The sequence below is a fragment of the Mya arenaria genome, chromosome 3 (assembly GCF_026914265.1).
Source record: "Mya arenaria isolate MELC-2E11 chromosome 3, ASM2691426v1".
Lineage (NCBI taxonomy): Eukaryota > Metazoa > Mollusca > Bivalvia > Myida > Myidae > Mya > Mya arenaria.
The window spans coordinates 27214115-27235628 of NC_069124.1; the positions used below are offsets into that span (position 1 = coordinate 27214115).

The following is a 21514-nucleotide window of genomic DNA, read 5'->3' on the forward strand; positions in this document are numbered from 1 at the left end:
CTGCGTTTCTGTATTGGAACTTATTTATATCAGCTGGTAACAATGTGTTTGGTTTCATTTAATTTCAGTTTTAATTAATAAAAAAAAACATGTGCCGAGTGAGTGGCTTGAACCACTGATCTCGGGACCATTAGCTATAAGCGGTACGAACTGAGCTATCTTATCGACTGATTAATCTTATTGAAAACGACAATTGTTAATATAAGGTTCAAAAGAAACAATAAAAACTTGGATATTCGCGATTTTCATGTCGACTGATGTTGGAGCATCCGGAGCTCCTTGGCCATTTTTATCGAAAACAACCTCCGCGTCGAAGGAATGCCTGTACATCATAGGAAGTAGCTCGAATTGTTTTGAATTATATCATTAATTAAATGTAGTGTTTTAGGGTTGTATTTATTTATCTAAGTTAAATTGATTGCCAATTAAGTATATAATTGCAAACATAATTAAGATTCCCAAGAGTTAAGTCATAAAGTATAACTGCTAATTAAAATTACTACGCGATCTACTTGCAGCGGACTTAAACCTGCCGCTGTTTGAGTATTTAAACCGTCTTAATACATCCAAGGTTGTTTTCGGTAAAAATGACAGAGGAGTTCCGAATGATGTTGGAGTTAAGTAAGTTAGCTTTATTTAACATTCACAGAAACAAGGGAAACAAGCCCGTTAAAACTGCAGTGTCACAGATTGAACGTTTTGACAACTTTTTTTATTTTTTGTCTTTGAACGAGCCAGATTTTGCAAAAATCCATGGAAACCAGTTATATAAGACTGCTGACAAAAAATAGATCGCATATTTTAATATTCAAGTTCAAAAATTGATGTTTTAAGCATTTTTCTTAAACCGTCAAAATATTAATTTTCAAACGGAAATATAAAAAATTACGATCTGATTTTTTGTCAGTAATCTTATATCATTGGTTTGAAGATGTTTACTCTTAAATTTGCTCTTTCCAAGACAAAAACTAAAAACAGTTGTGAAAATGGTATATCTGTGAGAGTGCAGCTTTAAATCCAAAAGTATCTCTCAATAATAAAAAAACAGTCAATATCTCAACCATGACTTAGCAATTAATACAAAATTTTGGATAACAATAAAGCAATATTTTTACATTTTGCATTATCAGAATACAATCTTTGACATTGGAATAACCTTAAAGCTACTCCATTATGATAACTGTGTACCTGATTTTTGGTCCCAGATTGGTATGGAATGGTTTTAATAAAAACACTATATCCTCGGCCTCATAATTAAATCAATATTCTCAAATGTTGAAAAGTCTTGGTTTCGCGTTATAGTATCTTTACTGAAACACAAGCACACCATACTATGACATAAGTATAAATAGTAACCAGCTATACAATACTATCTGCGCTTAATGTAGCTGTATTCTTGGTCCATAGTAAGATTAGACGTATGCATATTTTTATTCCTACAATTAGATATTTCTTTTCTAAATATTACTTTTATTTTAATATCTTTTTTTTTTCTTTCGACCTTCAAATGTATAAATACATTCCATACCTGTACATTAATTATTATGACTCCGTTGAATTATGAATGATGACTGCACAATGCACTAAATGATAACGTATACTTATACATGTACTAGATTTTTTAAAACAGTGTTGTATTACTTATATTTCAGATAGCTGCCTTACCTCAATCACGAGGTTTTAACCGAAAATAAAATGAACCGTGAAAACAACAGTCTTTTGGTTTTGTTGATTGTGAACATCTTTACCGACTTTTCGGTGTTAGGTAACTATTATACTTGAAACTATCGTGTCAATTTTAGTTAGATCATCTTTAAATTAAAGATGTGTAAAAGTATTGATCGATTGAAATACTGCTTTTAATGAGTAACATAAAGACAATCTGGTTCCTGGTCCGTTTTGTAACATGGCAAGTAAAGAATGTTGCAACTTGATCAAACAATAAAAAATGTTTGCATTCACTGAAATATCAATAACGTTTTTTTGCCGGTTTTAACATCATTCATTTATAATAATTTATATCACTTCACATGTATCGGTAAGTCTTTGGTTTGAAAATGGAATATAAATGCATTATATTCCATTCAGCATCGTGATATATACATTATGAACACGACCTTGTATGTCGCTAAAGACTGTTATCGTTATCATAACTATCACAGTGTCACCAGGTGGCAGTATTTGGTCAGGGATATGTGCATACATACATTGTATGGGTACACATTTGCACTTTCTTGAACAGCATGCAAACGCACTTACGCGTAGAGCATGTTTAAAATTATAAACGATTGTGAGAAGTCGAACTTATAATCTCATTGCTATCGATGTATTGGCGCCTACACGGTTATAATTTTAGAACGTTGATTTATTTTTTGGAAATCACGTGATAAGCTGACACATGTGTATATCGAGTTTAATACCGGTAACCATTCATCATTCCGAGAAGCTCAGACAACTGAACAGAGTAATACAATTTTAAATATTTTGCAGTTATTTCGTACACGTTCGAGCGGCCGGCGGGAAATTTTTATCCGTCTTTACTTTTCATGGTTGTTGCTGATACTCAAAGTTGTTAAGACCTTTTAATGGTGAAACATCAACAAAATAAAATTAAAATAATGAGCCTTTCATATTTTTATACATAATAAAAGGTAATGAGTTTTAATGTTCTATTAGTTTCCCACACCTATTTCTAAATCATATTAGCCATTAACCAATAATACGTACCCAATTTATAGGTACATAAGTAAAGTGTCATTTAAACTTTCCGATTGGCAATGAATTCTGAGGTGTTCCAAATATTCTAAACGACTGCGTCGATAGTTTCTTTGCAAAAGATAATTTAGGAAAACATAGAAATAAAACCAAAAGAAAATGTTCTGATTACAATGAATAAACTTAAAGCATTGAATCCTTAGGAACGAGATGATGTTCTTTTGCAAATACCCTAATCACCATGCAAGGAAAAACGATTAGCTTGTATAAACAGAATGTACTACGGAGTTTTAACGTTTGAATTTAACTAAATGCATAACAAGTTTTACAACAAGCATTAACGTTTTTAAGCAATATCTAAATAATCATGGAATAAAAATAATTGTTGCACTGCCATTATAACTAAAATGTGTGATTGAGATTTAATGCTTTATCCTGTCGAATTTGTAGTAGTAGTAGTAGAAGTAGAAGTAGTGTTTTAATATTTTGCCAGTGGTATTTTAATAGTAACTTGGCAATACTTTAAATTACGTTTTATGTGGATATACTTACAGAAAGTGGTTTTCACATTGAGAGCGTCCATATTTCATTAATTACATTTTTAAAGAGTTTTCTCACAGCTTTATGATATGGACACTGTTATGTTTATGACTATGGATTGGTCAAGCGTAGCGAAGGTCGAACATCACGTGAGGACAAATTTTAAACTATTCTTGTTAATAGCTTTTAACACTTCTTCTTAGTTCTGCCTCGAAAATTCGTCCATTTATATTTTTTTTACTTAGATAGTACTTTAAGGAAACCAATAAAATGCTAGCCTCATTTCCCAAAAAACAATTACCAGCGTGTATGTTTTATTTGAAAACATAAATAATTGGCTAAAAGTTATGCTCGTTGCAACGTCGTAAAACAGATTTAAAGCAGGTGAACCTTTGATTGGGAAAGCATTCTGTACCAGAAACACGAAAATAACTTAAGCATTAATGAGAACGATGCATGTTTATACATCAGTCAGTTGTTACATTGTAATCGGTATTGTTCCTTAATGTTTTAAAACACTCAATTCATAATGTGTAACAGACTATAACCATTCTTGTATATCATAGCATGCACTTTCTGGATACCGCAGTTGTTGTTCTTTATTCCATTACACTGTTAGCTAGTTACATATAAAATAATCAACCTTATACTTGTGTTTTTATTATCAATCACTTGCCTATATGACTTATCGATATAAGTATAATAAGTAATTGATTCACCAGGCATCAAAATCAAAATCAACATAAATTTGATATCAATTCAAAGGGTATTGTATACTGATTACTTATGTGTATAAACAATTTTTATGGATGAAATAATTGAAGTTTTTAGTTAAATAGTTTATTTTGAATTCAAACTTGAATTCTTATTTCTCCCACCTCAGATAAGTAGGTCCAATAATTTAACGATGCTAGAAATTCTTATCTTGCCCACGGACGAAGATAAAATGCCCGTATGAAACTCCTTTTTAATGGTCGCCACATTGTAATTACCTCCCTTGTTGAAGACTGTCGTCTGCAGCACCATGGAAACCTTGTTTTGTGGCAATATTTAGAACCTTAATTAATTATTTCTCGCTTCAAATGTCACCATAAAACAGCTTTCACGTACCTTTTAAGAAATAATGCTTCACTTTTCTCAGCACTATTTAAAGACCGATTTGACTGTTAACCTAACCCGAATCAATGCGCGCATATCCATGACAACCACGAATTATCACATATCCATACGCATTTATTTTCACTAAGCACAAAAGAGTTTCAGCAAAAAAAATCCTTTTTAACTTAATTTTGTTTAACTGAGGTGGGAGAAAAAGCATCTACCATAGCCGCTCGTGTAGGGTAGGTTCATCCCGACCCTCGCGCATGGTGTTTTGCGGAAACTCGGTAAACCTCCTTTCCGCAAAACACCCTACGCTCGTGTCGGAATGAACTTATCTGACACTCTCGGACATGGAAGATACTTATAATCTTTCATGTCCAAAAACGTTTGTTTGAACTAGTTTTATGCGATTAAGGAAAGTTACCTCTTTGTAACCGGACTTCAAAGTATTCACTACGAGTTATCACTAAACTCTTACGCGATAGCTCCTAGTCATTTTGCTAATTTAAAAACGATACATAATGTCAACAACTCGCATATAATTAATTATAAGTGTCAGTGTACATTATAACTAAATTCGAAGTGCAAGGATGTGGTCTAAGATGTATTCTCTACATTAAAGGTTGAGAATGCTACTTAAGGTAATTTTTATATGTATTATTCTAAGTCTAAATACTGCAAATAATCAAGAGGTGTTTACCTTATATTTTGTCCAATACACACAAATAAAAGAAACGAGTATCTCACAGATTAATATAATTATGTTCTGCTGAATTAGAATTTACCCACGTCATGCCTAGTGCAAATAAATTCTTTGCAAAATGCACGATGCTTTACTACAAAAAAGGGTGAATTTTCCTAGGAGAACATCACAAACCCTTATATCTTATAAATAAATTGCATTTCATGTCAATCTGAAAGAAATGTAGGGTTGTCTGATAATAAATATGCTATTAAAAAATGACCCTTTTTTCGTTCTGAAATTTGCCTTCTTACATTAAAACCGATAAGGGAAAAAACAACACTTATTGTTACATCCGCGACGGAATTTCTTTGTCGAATATATGCTAAAATTAAACATTTTCGTACAAACAATTGTTTGGAAAAAAGTCTGGTATGCAAAAGCGTACGCCTCATTTGGAATACAAACGATCGTATAAAGATTGAGGGCAAAATGTATGGCAAAGCAACTATTATATAAAAACTGAGTAGGATTAAGGCACCAACAATGGGCGACAAATAACATCAAATTTCCAAAGAATCATGTATGCAAACATAATCTCAAGAATGAAAAACAGAGAGCCCAAAATTTGTTATAAACAACCACATAAAATGCGCTGTAAATAATTGTAGTGGCACTAGAGAAAATGAATTCCGAAAAGTGTTATATATTCCGACATTGAAACGATAATATAACTGCAACCTTTTAACGCAAAACATTTGCCATAACAAATGAAAAATAAATCATGCACAAAACAAATATGACTAAAGATTCCGTTAAGGCCTAAATAGGGTAAGTTAAACTTATATCTGAAATAGGTTTCCGTCTCAGGCGCTAAGAAGTAATCATATACACGGCGTTCACATTAATTATCGCCATGCTAACTCGCAAAATGTCTAGGTTACATACTAATAGTTTATTTCCTTATACATTTCAATGTTGATAGGCAAACTTCAGACTGGAATAAACAACAAAACATTTTAAAGTTTTACGTTTATCTTTTTAATCCTTCTGCATTAGGCCGGAAGTTAGCAAAACTCATATTCAGCAGAAATTTTTATCTTAGAGATATTCCTGTATTTTGTTTTTCCTGATTATTGTAATTGGACTGAATTAAATATATAACTATTTCTTTTTCATGATTCAAACCATTATCCATTCTCAATCTTGACCACATTCGAGCACTTGTAATTCAGTTATTAGTACGCAAACACTAATTTATATTATCAATTTTATTAAACCTTTTATAATCCTCTTTCGAAGGTCGTGTTCATTAGTTTTAAAAGCTACCATACGAATCAACGCAAGTGTTTTAAACTGAAAAAGTCATTTGACTGTTGGAAATATGACTACGGATATGAGTTAATATATTTTACAATACCAACAATCGTTATGAAACTAAGCTCGGTATAAACAAGCGCCAAAAGTGGTGTAAAGATTCCCCCAACATGATAAAACATCTTTCAATCACACTAAATTCACGTTATTGTACATCTGATAATTTATGAAGGTGTTTTGTTTTATAATGTTCTTTATCTGTTATCAAAGTTAGATTTTTTCACTTCTAGCGACGGGAATCCAATTGAATGGAAGCGCAATTCAGTCCTCTCAATACTACAATTGCTCGGCGGATAAAGCCCTGAACGGCGAAAAGATCATGTATAATGAAACATTACCAACATGCACTTGCAGTGTTACTCAATTAAAACAATTCCCTCGATGGTGGGAAATGGATTTTGGATCAAGACATTTGATTGGTTCTATAAATGTCACCGGTCGTTCAGGTGAAGGTGCGTATGTGTCGGTAATTTAATGTAATGGGTTTAACAAGAAAACAATGATGAAGATCACCAAAATCAAAAACCAAAATTTTTGTTTTCTGATTTTTAATATGGGGTTTAGGTGGAAGTTGTACAGTTAAGGCTACAATCCTCATACATGATGATAAAAAACCATTTGATGTGTTAATAGGATAACCATTTAAACTGTAATTGAGAAAGCTAAATTAACGTTGTATAAGAATGAAAAGTAATGACTTCATAACTACAAGCCTACTAGCCAACCAATTTACGATGACCCTGTTTAAAGGTACAAGGTCAAGGCCAAACATTCATTAGATTGCCAAATTGGGAATTTTGTATTACGTTTATTCCTTTTATTCATTTTTCAGGAGGAAGCTTACAGAGTACAAACCTTACTGCTTTTTTAAGTAACAACACAATGGAGACTAATAAAAGTACAGTGGTTTACTCATCTATGGAGAAAACCGTTGGACTATACGTAACTTTGGAACCTCCTCGAGTTGCACAGTACATTAATATAAAAAAAGAGGATAACATTGAAGTAATGACCATTTGTGAAGTTGAAGTATTCGAATCAAGTAAGATTCTTAAACTATTTTGAATCAAGTTTTTATACATTAATATTTATATATGAAAATGTAGATATTGAATAATACCGAATATGCAGGACGCTAGATGGAATCGAATAAACTAAACTAAATAAGACTGAGCTAGCAGTACGGTAGATAAAAATACGGCAAATGCGGTTGGGGTTTTAAAATATGCAAATTGTATATATTTAAATACTCATTTCGTATGACAGACTGTGAGATAGGATATTTTGGTGACAAGTGTTTACGACGGTGCCATTGTAAGAGTCAATGTGATGTACTGACTGGCAATTGCAACGAATGTGAGCCGGGATGGGGTCCACCAACATGTGAAACTGGTGAGTTTGGGTCGTTTAATACACTTCAAAAGTACATTTTAGTTTGCCTAATAATGCCCATTATATATCTGTACATAAACTATTAATAATCAAGTGTTTTATTGTATGACAAAATAACGTGCCAGGTGTTACAGCCTGGTGATTCCCGTTCTAATTCACGAAAAAACAAGGTGGTGATGAAAAACAAGAAACCAAACTGACAAAACTTTAAATTGATTGGTTCCCGTTTTATTCGCAAACCAATAAGAATATGAAGAGAAAACTAAGAAATAATCCGGAAAACAAAACAACATTGAGTTTATTAATAGAATGGCATTCTATATTTAGATCCGGATTATGAGAAAATAAGACATATATTTTGCTTTGTCGATGGTTGTCTGGACCAATGAGGGACTGTATATTTGTATAATGAAATAGTTTAATGCAATATGAAACTGTGTCAAATTCTACGACAGTTTGTTCACATGGGTTCTATGGACCAAACTGCAGGAAAGACTGCTCACACAATTGTGAAAACAACACTTGCAACCCTCAGAATGGCTCCTGTGTGCATGGATGTAAACCTGGATATGATTATACTTTGAGCACAAACTGCTCAGCTGGTAAATGTTTCAATAGTTTTTACTTATACTTCAAGTATTCCAGTTGGTAAGGGACGTTTTTTCATAGGAATCTTTCGCGAGCACATTCAATTAAATTCATAATTTAGGGATAGTAACTTGTTAAAAGTTATTTCAAGGAAGAGGGTGAAATACGTTTGTTATAAGAACAAAAGCGTTAATTGCATTCACTGACTCTTAAAACATTAGCCCTTATTTTCCGAAGATGTATTTCATTTGCACGTTTTTAAAAGGATATTTATATTCATGCAACGTAAAATATGAAGGTTGTGCTGTTATATTATTACAAAGTACATGTAAAAATAATGAAACGTGTTGTCTATTATGTATATCCTTCTGGAGACTCCATAAAAAACCCAGGCCCTACTTCCTCCTCGTTATCATTGATATCTTCTGAAGCATATTTAATTAATATTAATTACCAGGTTAAATTATATTACAAAACACGATGAATATGCTTCACATATTCGGTCGGAGACTCAAACATCTCTCCTAAAAATACGCAGACTCACTTTAACCCCCCCCCCCCCCACTGATCTTATGTTTATCATAATATAATACTTAAATGTCAATTAAGAAACCATTCTGTCAAATTCAATGACAGATTGTTCAAAAGGCAACTATGGACAAAACTGCAGCAAAGAATGTTCACACAATTGTGAAAACGACTATTGCAACCCCCAGAATGGCTCCTGCGTTCATGGATGTAAACCTGGATATGATTATACTATGAACACAAACTGCTCAGATGGTAAGGGTTTTGATAATTTGACTTACACGTATTAGGTATTCCAGTTGGTGTAAGGGACGTTTATTTATAGTTTTTTGTTGCTTGCTCATTTAATTAGTTCAATATAAGAGTAATTATAATTAGTTAAAAAACAAGTTTAAGGTAATTGGAAAATATTACTCACAATAATATTTTGTAAGACATAATAACACAATGTTAAGCGCAAATGTATTGAATAATTCTTCAATACTTATTTCCAAAAGAGTAATTTTATCTACACGTTCTGTATTTTCAATCATTTATATATGCACACAACGTAAAAAGCTGATAAAAGAAACTTTATTTCAATCAAATCAAATATGTGTATCAATTGTAGAATGCAAGGATGGATTTTACGATGATTGTAAAACGCCGTGTGGGCAATGCAAACAGACACCATGTAACAAAACTGATGGACATTGCACGGGTGGCTGTGTAGAAGGATACACTAGAAATGAATGTGACCAAGGTATTTGGATATGGCAATGATATAGAGGATAAGTGTTTATTTCAGTTTAAGATTGTATTTAATTTTACGAGTGTCATAAAAAACATATATTCAGGATTGGCGAAGCCACGTGTAAAAAATATATAGTTTTTCTATGATCACGAGAGAAATGAAATACAATTCTTAAACACTTAAATAAACAATTTTCTTTTATGCTTATTTTCGGAGTTTTATTAGTATTTTAATTTATTTTTTAATTACCCCCATTTTTGAAAAGAAATTTACGCCGCTACCCCTGGGACGCCACTCAAAGATAACTATAGCTGATGACGTAGCTGTCAATTTTCTATTTCCGGTTTGTTGAGAAAAAGTTGTCTGATATTTTTTTTGATAGCTTATTATTCGCTCGTTTGTTTGTGCAAAGAATTTTATGAATTTTAATCAATAAAGTTTTAGTAGTGCCTCTATGTTCCAAATCAATAACGAAAGCACTTTTATATTAAACAGGGCATGCATACATAACCATATTACTACCGTGCCTTTGTAATAAAAAAATTGAAAGGTCGAACATGTTAGCAAAACAATTGGGGATAATCATTGGATATAAAACATTTGTTCTAAGTTTAAGAGTGTGTTTTATGATACGTGGATATTCAATCATCTCAGTGTGTCAGAGACCAGTCTGTTTCGCTTGAAGACAGGTCGTTTTCCAAAAAAAAAGAATGAAGGCTACGCTAGGTTGTTGACACGTTTTTGAGTGCGGGTGGGGTAAAACACATAAGTTAATCTGTTTGTTCTTGTGTGAACTTTCCGGGAAGTTCGTATTACGTATAACAAGGACAAACAGTTTAAAATACATTTGATTGATAATTTTACATTCAATTCATGTTCAAGCATTTGTTTTCGTCTGTAATTTGTTACAACATTCAGCTTCAAAGTTGAAGAAAACGTTTGAAAACGGGATTACATTTTTTCTAATAAACGGTAAGATGTTTATTTCAAAATACATATTTATAAACTTATGTTCACTTTTTTATATTTCTTTTGTTTTCATTATTGTCTGTTTCAAAGTGAAGAGTTTTGTTTTGATCAAGGGGGAGTAACTACCATGGATTTTAAAAGTTGTTCCAAAAGTTGATATTTTCACTCCTTTTTTGCAGTGAATTATCAAATTGATATTTTCACTGATATTTCACTGATAAATCTCCATATATTAAATCAAAAAGCATGAAGGAAAATCGCTTATTGAACCTGCTAGTTGACATTCTTATTTGTCAACGCAATGAGATATTTTGCAATCTGGTGAGTTGGTGTTATAAAATTTGCGACAATAAATTTGGATTTTTTGTGTCGCCTGCAAAGCATGGCAGACACAGGGAGTTTCTCCGTCCGTGACGTCGTCCTCAGCGTCGACAAAAAATCCAATTGTGCCTGTCATGCTTCGCATACAACAACAAAACGGTTTCTGATTATTTATCTTTGCATGACTTGTTGTAGAGTCTTTAACCTTGTAGGCACATTGATTATGATCAGTAGATGACCCTTTTTGTATTTAGCTTGACAACATTTGTCGCTACCGAATGGCGACACATCTGACTCGCGGAACTGTGGATAAAGAATGTACGATATGCGTAACAAATCCAAGTACTCGTATGTTTCATTGCTTAAAGAATGTCAAACTGGCAGTAAGGGCGATAAACGCTCTGGTAATTGACGTCAACAGTTCGTTGCTGATGACTGTCGAAATGCAAGCTTGCATAAAAACCTGTCTATAAATTAGTGATAGTATTTTAATGTTTTGTTCTGTAAATCGGAGTTTAATTTCATTGAGAAGAACACAGTTAGTGATCATATTGCACGTTTACAATATATTACTGTTCTGGTGAATAAATACTTCAGCTGAACTTCAAAATATATACCATCACGAGGAATCAACATCATTCAAGAAACCTTGTATAGGAAGTTTTGCTAGATATTCGCAATGGCGGATGCACATTCGTTTGTTCACGCGTATGACGTAATGTATTTTCACTGTACGTATTTGTTTCAAACATATCCGTCGTGACACGTTGTATGAAGAAAGGCTCCGCTAGGCGTCTTCGTTTGTTCACTTCCTATCAAGCGTGTAAAGACGGACTGAATAGCATTGATATTTCTAACGAATATATTTGTATCAGTTACAGTGATAATGGTGCATTGTTGTACCAATTTTAATCCTATCAAAAAGTGTTCTTGTTTTATAATCAAAACACAGCGACCTACCTAATACTGCTAATCTGAAATATTGGCAAAATTGTATTTCTTCATTACTGCTTAATACTGAAACGTTTTTCTTTCTGTAAATTCCACAAAAGAAAATGGAATTGTTTATGGGAGGGTGACATTTTAGGGGACGCAACATAGGGGCGCAACCTTGGGTGTGTGTCCAACCCCCTTTCAAACGTAATCATACAGGCTTCATACTTGGTTTCTTCACTTTAATAATATATAAATTCTCATTTCGATTACACAATTGACCATGAATCGACATTATATGTCCGGTTATTTACATAGTTGACTATTTCTGTTGCCGGATTTTCCATCCTTACCATCCATACCATTGGCACACGGTTTAAACATGGCCCGTTTTCTTTTCAAGAACGCCCCTCCCAAACCATTTTTATTTTTTTATCACAATAGTAATTATTCTGATAACTTCAAGTTAAATTGGAAGTCCTCAAATTTTGATTTTTTTGTTAAATTCAAACTTAATGTCATGTATCACTGTTTGGTCAAAGTATTTTATTGCGTAAGTAGTAGTAGTAGTAGTAGTAGTAGTAGTAGTAGTAGTAGTAGTAGTAGTAGTAGTAGTAGTAGTAGTAGTAGTAGTAGTGGTAGTAGTAGCAGTAGCAGTAGCAGTAGTAGTAGTAGTAGTAGCGACAAGGCTTTTAAACGTTTCCTGTTGATCACACTCTGCAGCCAACGTGCATGCCAAATCACAATGGGAATTTATTGCAACTATATTGGATATGTTTTATGTATTGTTACTTTCTTTTGAGGCCAGTAAAAAAGTGTTAATGAGTAAAAAAAAATAGAGCTTGCCTTTACTCTAGATTGACAAACCTAATCTTGGCGCAATTTATTCATAGAATTATAACAAATGGACTTTTTTATTTATAGTCGTTGTAGTCTTTCTTTCTAACATACAATGGCAGACATTAAACAAGTAGTAAATAAACGTAACCATCTGATGCCAAAAGCTCTTAATATTCCGATCAAGTAACGATCAAGTACTTTATTGTTGTCTTTTAATCATGGTGCTCTTTACTATAAAAGAAAAATTCAACACGTTTTGTTCCTTCAGCTTGAGGGAATGTTTTATCAATACAATTGTTCTTCGCCGTTTCATTGCAATGGCCTCGATTTCATATGCAATATCAGATTTGGAAATTGCTCTAAAGAATATTAATTTGGATATGGGGGACATAAATTCAGTATCAGTGTGTAAATGTAAAAAACAAAACAATAGTGATTGATATGAATCGGTTTTTGTATGTCCAATTGATGATTTGCTATTCTTAATGATATTTTTAAAATTATTTTTGAGAAAGTTCATTGTCTGTTGCATAATGTCGAGAAGGGATGTGAAGTAATGGTGTGTGTTTGAAGCATCTGTGCTCATTAAATATGATATCCTCGAAAAATGTAACTGTCCAATGGCACCTTATTTAAATATTAAAATCACTTCAATCAGCATAGCTGTGCGTTTTATATATTTCAGCCATCGTTGACGATCACAGTGAACAAAACGGCTTTTCTTACGGTGCAGTTGCTGGAAGTGTAATCGCAGCTCTTTGTGTTGTCGCTGCTATTGTTGTAGTAATATTTTTCTTCTACAGAAAAAGAACTCGGTAAGCCATTGCTCTATCGGAGTGTGTTCTGTTTTCACTGACTACTAGTTCTGATTCGATTTACCTTTTTCAATAACAAATACTGATAAACAACGAGTACATTGTTATTCTTTCAGAAAACTGCAAACAAAAGAATCAAGCAAAACGTACGAAAACGCTGCGTTTAATACACCGAGGAAAACAGTTTCACATGCATCGAGGCACATTTCAGTAAAAACATCAGAAAGTAAATAAATAATTGAAATCATTTTATTCGATTTTGGTACGGGAATATAATTCTAAATGAGACAATTTAAACATCAAAACAATATTTTTTAGATTTTCAGTATCACATATATTTATATTCGTATTTTTAGGCCTATTTGATCAAATCAAATTTTACCAGAGTCTTTATCATGTAAGAGTAAAACAAAATACAAAAACAAAATATTTTTGTTGCAGATACGTAGGAGACAGACGTTAAATACTATGAGTTTGAAAATTCCATTCCTGGCATTCAGATTCATAATCTTTGGGATTACATCAGAGACAACAAGCAAAACGAATGCCAACACTTTAATGACGAGTTTGCAGTAAGTTATCAAAAATGCGTATTTGTTTTGTAATATGCCTGTCATTTGTTTCATTCGGTTGTACTATTTACATTATGATTACGAATGACATAAAAATGTTAGTGTGTAAATTATTACAAATAAGGCTAAAAGTGTTAAACATTTTGTCTGTTATGGGGAATAAAATAACCGTTGTTCTCCTAATTAAGAAACATAAAACATTTTTGTCAGGTATCTGGTTGAATTTCCGGCCGTTAAATATTATGCACAGGATAACATCGGTCAAGGATATAATGTAACTGATAGTCCTGGTTGGTTTTACGTATTTATATAAAAAGGTCAACTTTCATTTCCGGGGCACAGAAACTTCCAACCGGACTTGTCCATAAACACGATGTGGCTGGCAGGGAAGAAAACAAAGGAAAAAACAGATACAGGGAGATGCACGCATGTAAGTATCGATACGCGAGCAAACAATAAACAAACATTCAAACTTGAAAGTGAAGTATGTTGTACCTTGAAAATGCATAAATGGGCAACGTGTGTAATTGATTTCATGGCATGATGGATTTATATAAAAAATATATTCTCTAAAAATTGAATTTGAGCACAGGAACATAATGCTAAGAAACCTTTACATTCTTTTTAAAACTATAATTATGATTCACTCGTATGTGACTTAATACACTTGTCACACATATTATTCGTTACCTCAGCCTTCATTTATCTTAGTTAATACAGTAATAAGGTTTTGGAATATGTTACCGTTTCAACGAGCTACAGTGTACTTTGAAACTAACTTTAGTGAGAAACATGACTTTGTCCTACACATAAACAATTTTGAAATGTAACTGACTTCGTTATTGTCCTATCGCTTATGCGTGTTCTGCTCATATTTAGATGACCACTCCCGCGTGACGTTGCAGAAAGAAAAGAGTGACGACTGTGACTACATTAATGCGAGCTACATAGACGTAAGCTTATTTTACAATCTTGAAATGATAAAACAAGTAATATGTTCTCGGATTAAGAATAGAAACCAGCATCTAGATATAAACCATCCTACCAGCAAAATCTAAAACTGTCATTAATAAAGTTGTTTCTATTTTATCCCGACAGGGTTACGATAAAGCTCGAAAGTTTATCGCTTCTCAAGGTAATGTATCAATACTCTTTTCTATGATTTTCTACCAATTGACGAAAAGACTAGGCAAGAGTATAGTTGTTAACTGTTTTGTCAGATAAAGCATTATTTGATCTTAAAACTTGTGATATGTTGTTTCAAAGAACATAGTTTTCTTCTGTTCCGTAAAGGTGAAAGAACATTCCAATACAACGGTTGTGTATTAATGTTTAGAGAGAAAAAGTCTTTTCTCTTATTCTATGGTGAAGGTCCAACCAAAAATATGATCGATGACTTTTGGCGAATGGTCTGGCAAGAGAACGCTGAAAAGATAGTAATGCTTACTAACCTGATTGAAATGGCGACGGTAATATCAACTTGAATAACACTCTTTTATGTTGATCATCTTTGATTCAGTTACTTGTTGTATATTGTAATTTAAGTGGCACAGTATAGGTTGATGCAAAAAAAAACTTTTCGCCTTTAATGACATTAAAATATTAATTATTTACAGATAAAAACATAAGCCTTTGACAAATTTATATTTTGAATGGAAATATTCGCCAAAAATTACCCCAGTTTAAAACCGCAAAAATATCGCTTATACTCTTAAATCTTTTCAAAAATCATATGCTTTTACGATTTGGTCATTAAAGTCAAATGAGTTAAACTTAATCATGCATAAAAAATAATAGCATTTCACATTAAACTGCATTGTGCCTTTTTCGTTTGTCTCCTCCATAAATCAATCATGTGACTTAACTCAATATAAAACCACAACACTAGCATTTGTTAGAGGTTGTACTACTAAAAATTATGTTATAAATCTATAGATTTTTACCATCAGGTCAAATATGTCTTTTATTAGTATATAGGACTGTAAGTAAAAATCAAACCATCTATGTCATTCTAAAGAGGTCATACCATGCGCTTAATTCTGATTGCAATAGCAGCAACTATCATTTAACTTTGATTTTATAATTTTAGCTAATCGTAATTATGTAATATATTATTCTGCTTGTATAAATCCTTTATATCAATTTTAACCATTTGAGCAACGCCGCAAATAAGTTTATTTTGCTGATTGTTTACATTTTATCAGGTAAAGTGCCTGAAATACTGGCCAGAAATGGACCAAACCTGCTCCTTCGGTGGAGTCGACATATCCCTTGCAGCTGTAAAAACGTTTCGAGATTATGAAATGAGAACATTAATTGTCAAAAAGGTTTGTTTTAATAATTCAAGTTCTTACTTTTTATGTACTGTACAATTTAATGTTGTCACCAAACGTGCTTTTTTCCGTACGATTGTCATGTTAATGGTTTCCGTGACAGGTATGACGTTTAATACTATTCCAGGGACAAAGTAAATCTAGGCGGATTCAACAGTATCATTTCAAAGCCTGGCCTGATAAAGATGTCCCTGACAATGGATGGTGTCTTGTTGAGTTTTTGAATGCTGTTGAAACAAAGTCTACAAATTCCCCAATCATCGTACACTGCAGGTATACTTTAAGTAACTCAATCTAAAATTTTACGTTATCATTTGTTCTTGATTACAATTATAATATTTAGCGCTTAAAATACATTCAAAATGAATCCCTTGTGGAATTTATTTTCATAGTGCCGGTGTTGGTCGGACAGGCACGTTTGTTGCTCTTGACAACCTCGTTGATCAAACAAAGACTGAAAATTGTGTAAGACCTTTGCAGATGGTAGAAGCTCTAAGGCGGCAACGAGTCAACATGGTTCAGACAATGGTCGGTGTTAAACTATGCTAGCTAATGCTTAAACATGAACATGTTTATACTAATATTTGTGAAGAAGACCGGTAGTTTTGTTGCTATCTGACGTTGTATTTCTTTTAAAATGACATTAGAAAGGGGACAGCGCGAGACACTTTGGAGCGTCCTTAATGCAAGCGTTACTTGATATTTTAGTAACCCCGATTCCAGATCTCAGCTATATATCCCTTTATGTAAGTTCGTGTGATGTAAATGTTTTATGTTTTTCAATCAGGATCAGTATATATACTTGCACGAAGCGCTTGCCGAAGCCCTGCTGATGGGTACCGACCACATCTGGTATAGACAGTTTGAAAGTGTCCATTCCTCCATGATGACAAGAGAACCGGATCAAAAACAAACGAGACTGGTTCAACAGTTTCTGGTACTTAGATGATACAACCACTTAGTAAACGATGACTGCTAGATATTGTCTTTTTTATCAGTTTTGAGAAAGTAAACAACTTGTCAAACGCTTTAGGCATTTTATGTTTGGTTCATATTCTTTAGATTAGTTACGCCGTAACGATATGTAAGCTCGAGTGTAGAGCTCTGAGTCGGTTTCTTTAGTAATAATCAGTATATATGATTTGTGTTTCTTATAGCGTTGATAATGTTTTATACACTGATTACAGTTGATAGAAAAAAGTCTTACAAATGAGTCGCAGCTGGTGCAGAATGGACCGGAATATGGAAACATGGAAACAATTCTTTCAGAAAGTATGAATTTCCAATATTTCAAATAGTTATATGTGTTAAATATATGCTTTGTGTACACTGATATTTATTAAGATATATATATAAAAAGAAAAAAAAAGATCATATTGCACAGTTGAAAAGCGAAGAGTTATAATCATTATCCGTTGCTAATTAATCTAGTCGATGCATACCGCCCGAAATTGAAGAAACGAGGTTCAGAGTTTACACAACAGCTCGGCGCAATTCTGTTGCCGGTAAAAATCCAGCGTACTATTTCACCAGAAGTAACGTTTTTTATTCTGTTATCATGTTCATATAGAATGAAACCGGATTATCTAACTGTATCCAAGCAATTTTGTATAATTTGGATGGAAAAAAATAATTATATGCAAGAGAGCGTATTATCAAATATTAAAACTGTTGTCAACTATATTGCTGATATATTTCAACACAATCTTTATATGCTATATGTTAAAAAAGCTAACGCTGCCTTAATTACTTAACTGATTTTGTTTGTACACGTTCGACGAACATTTCATGAATGAAAATGTCATCTAGAAAGAATAGACACGATATCTCATTTCAATGCAATTACTTTTACTTGTTTATTTGTCACCGGTTTTTCGATTATTGGATGTATTGCTCTTGTGAATGTGAATACTTCAGAGCTTTTCTGGAAAGAACTCGTTCTTGCTGTGTATATCTCCATGTGAAGAGGAGCTGGAAGAGTTTTGGTCTCTTGTTGAGGAGCAGCACGTGATCACTGTCATTATGCTTACCGCTTCATCCTGCCGAGCACACCAGGTATGGGAAAACAGTTCAAACGAACTACCGTAGGTAAATGTCACAATGTTCAAAACGACATTAACATTTATCGGATCATACGTCATTTGCGCATTAGGCCGCCAAACGACACTCTGTAGTTCTAGAGTCACGATCATTGGATGGATGTATTAGAATTTATATGAGCCCAAACAAAGTTAGCACTTTATGTATCATATAGCAATCGGATATGGGAATTGCATGTGGTATAGTAAGGCGTCATATTTTTGTGAAATAAAAATAATAACTATGTGTTCGTCCTTTTTATTTGAAATAACTCTTTTAAAGACGTTGATCTTTTAACACTGGATGGCGGATTTGGTTTCAGTGAACGCCTGCTCTAAAAAATATAAATAAAGATAGTTTAATGTGCATGTATGTTTTGCTTGATTTATGCCACTGGGTGTCTCTTGTTTTGGTTTTTTTCGTGTCTGATGGGCCTTATCCTTGTGCCACGAAACATGGTTATCATAAATATTTTGCCTAATATGGTTGGCCCTGAAGATTTCAATGTATTATCAGATCAGATCAGATTAAGCTCACATCCGATAACCTTACTGTTCGTAGTGCCTTAAAACTAAAAGTAATAGCATTACTGAGCAATCACTTGATTGTTTTATCTTTGAAAATACGAACAAACCAGCGTAAATACATATTGTTTGGTTTGTATTTCAGACCAGTGTGAACATGGGCGGAAATGGAAATGGGAAAGTTGGAAGATATTCGGTTAACTTCATACAAGAACGGAAGAATAAAACGTTTAACGAAAGGAGCTTTTCATTTCGGGACGAGGACAATGAGGTATGGTCCTGAAATAACTTGTAATTCATAAAGTACAACATAGAATTAACGTGTTTACTTTTTTCAAAAACTTTAACTGTATCCATGAGTGAGTATACATACGTATTTAATTGAATTTCTTAATGGAATAGGAAAACGGTATAGAGTGTCAATTTTAGTTTACATATCCATTTAAGGACGAAGATTATCTGACAACAATAAAACAATTTCAAATCACCGGTTGGGCTGACGAAGAAACACTTCCGCCAATGCAAAACATGTTAGACTGCCTCGATGCTGTCAGAAAGTGGCAGCCGCACCTAGCCGAAAACAGACCTGTTTTGATTCACTGCGAGTAGGTATCTTATTAAGGAACTTTAACATAGGTTTTAATAACTGCAATGTAAGTGGGCTCTCTATTTAATTATTGGCCAAACTTGAGTTATGACCATTTACAGTAGCATTATTATGCAATAATGTCATTGTAGTTATATTTGAAATTGGACATGTTTTATTCTAATTATTTATGATTATTGTAGAATAAATAAATATGTTTGATGAAACAGCTTAATATTAACATAATTTTATCTTAAAACAAGGACGGGACATAAGCGAAGTGGAATGATCGCAGCACTTTTGAATGAGCTCCATCGCATGGAAAAGACACGAGGTCAGATAAACATTGTGGAGACTGTGAAGACAATGAAGCAGAGAAATAAGGACATTATACCCAGTACTGTGCGTAACATGTATACATATTAAATGTTTGAATTACGTTTATAAATGTTTTGCCGTTGTCATCAAATTTCCAGTTAAGAGAATATTTGCCTATTTTTTTCGTATTTTCTTATTTTAAAATCAACAGTATCAGTAGTTGATGTGCGCATCCTAAGCATATTAAAAGTGTATAATTATTGTTTCGTCCATGATTCACACTAGCTTTAAGAAAACATTAACGTGTCGTGTTTATATCTTTTGACTACTGACTTTCTTTTTCAGGTCCAATACAAGTTCATTTACGATTCACTTCTGGAACATGCCAAGAACACAACGGACTATGAGAACATTTGAAGAAAGTCTGCAAAAGTTCTTAAATGTGACTATGGCCTTATACTGTAGAGTGCTAGACGAAAAGAAAATAACAATTTAAGAGTTAATGTTCATAACAACACAAATCATTCTTACGCCACAATTGCGCTGCTTGCTTGAACGTTTTAAACCAAGTGTGTGTTTGTGCGTGCCTGCGTGCGTACCTGTGTGCGTGTGTGTGTGTGCCTGCCTGCGTGCGTGCGTACGTGCGTGCGTGCGTGCGTGCGTGCTTGCGTGCGTGTGTGTTTAATTATCAAAATTCAGTTTTTTTTACTATTGTATGGTTAGTCGTAATTTTGGAAATCTTATAAAACATTTCAAAACACTGACATATACAGAAATGTTTCAAGTGTGTTATCATCACGTAGTGTATTTTCTTTTCGAGATTTGAATGGTTAGCTTACAAGAAGCTAGAGACCTGTTGGATGGTTAGTAAGTAGAAACAAAACATTAACGTGTCGTGTTTATCGAAAATAACGACTGGGATTCATGTGTATGTGTTGCATGTATAATCAGATTTTAGGTATACGTGTTGTTTGTCTTGAACTTGGCTTTTCTTATTTTAACTAAAATTAAAATATACCATTTACGTAAAATACGTAATTTGGTACGTAGTATATATCTTGTTCAAAGTTGCTAATAAATCAAACGTACTTTAAGTGCACTACTAGTATCGTAGAAAATTAAGTACTATGTGATGTTACTGATATCGTGTAGCTGTCGCCAGCCTGTAAAATGTACAATTTTTTTTTAAAAATATTACTGTAAAGATATTTGACATTTGTATTGAGATATACCTACACACGGAGTATAGCATGAACGTATAAATCAAAATCAAATTTTTTATTGAAATCTATCTAATGATTAAAAACCTTGTGATTGGCTGTTTGTATGCACGTGCAAGTAACTCGATTTCACTTCGAATATATGCAACGCTTTTGCAATAAAAATACCAAAGAAGGTTGTGTTTCATTGTAAAAATAGTTAATCTAAGCTGCTTATATTGCTGTATAATCCCTCTTTGCGATATAAAGAAAGTCTGAGGACGCCAATATGAAGAGTACTGAGATCGATTTCCTGAACAACAATATAAGAAATGCAACTTGCAACTTAATATTTTAGAGCTGTGTACT

At 33.1% G+C, this 21514-nt stretch overlaps 2 protein-coding genes across 2 annotated transcripts; both read left to right on the forward strand.

Annotated features, from left to right (window-relative positions):
• Window positions 1-1679: 1679 nt before the first annotated feature.
• On the forward strand, window positions 1680-14062 carry LOC128225908 (uncharacterized). The gene is made up of 10 exons (XM_052935804.1): window positions 1680-1765; window positions 6646-6867; window positions 7248-7457; window positions 7682-7807; window positions 8263-8409; window positions 9032-9178; window positions 9534-9665; window positions 13405-13534; window positions 13651-13760; window positions 13976-14062. The coding sequence occupies exons 1-10, from the start codon at window positions 1696-1698 to the stop codon at window positions 13981-13983; spliced, it is 1302 nt and encodes a 433-aa protein (XP_052791764.1). The 5' UTR covers window positions 1680-1695; the 3' UTR covers window positions 13984-14062.
• Window positions 14002-20921, forward strand: LOC128225909 (receptor-type tyrosine-protein phosphatase epsilon-like; the record flags this gene model as incomplete). Its single annotated transcript, XM_052935805.1, has 16 exons — window positions 14002-14106; window positions 14449-14536; window positions 14986-15059; window positions 15205-15241; window positions 15478-15575; window positions 16311-16433; window positions 16567-16712; window positions 16832-16967; window positions 17227-17376; window positions 17627-17711; window positions 17871-17974; window positions 18357-18494; window positions 19188-19313; window positions 19490-19647; window positions 19892-20030; window positions 20292-20921. Coding segments are annotated over 16 exons (1779 nt in total), but the record flags the coding sequence as incomplete, so codon positions are not given.
• Window positions 20922-21514: the final 593 nt, after the last annotated feature.

Bases quoted from the DNA above. Each gene is read 5' to 3' on its own strand.
- LOC128225908 (XM_052935804.1), top strand. From the start codon at position 1,696: ATGAACCGTGAAAACAACAGTCTTTTGGTTTTGTTGATTGTGAACATC. The intron at 7,458-7,681 runs GTAAGATTCTTA...TTCGTATGACAG, and splicing joins AGTTGAAGTATTCGAATCAA to ACTGTGAGATAGGATATTTT. The intron at 8,410-9,031 runs GTAAATGTTTCA...ATTCAATGACAG, and splicing joins GAGCACAAACTGCTCAGCTG to ATTGTTCAAAAGGCAACTAT.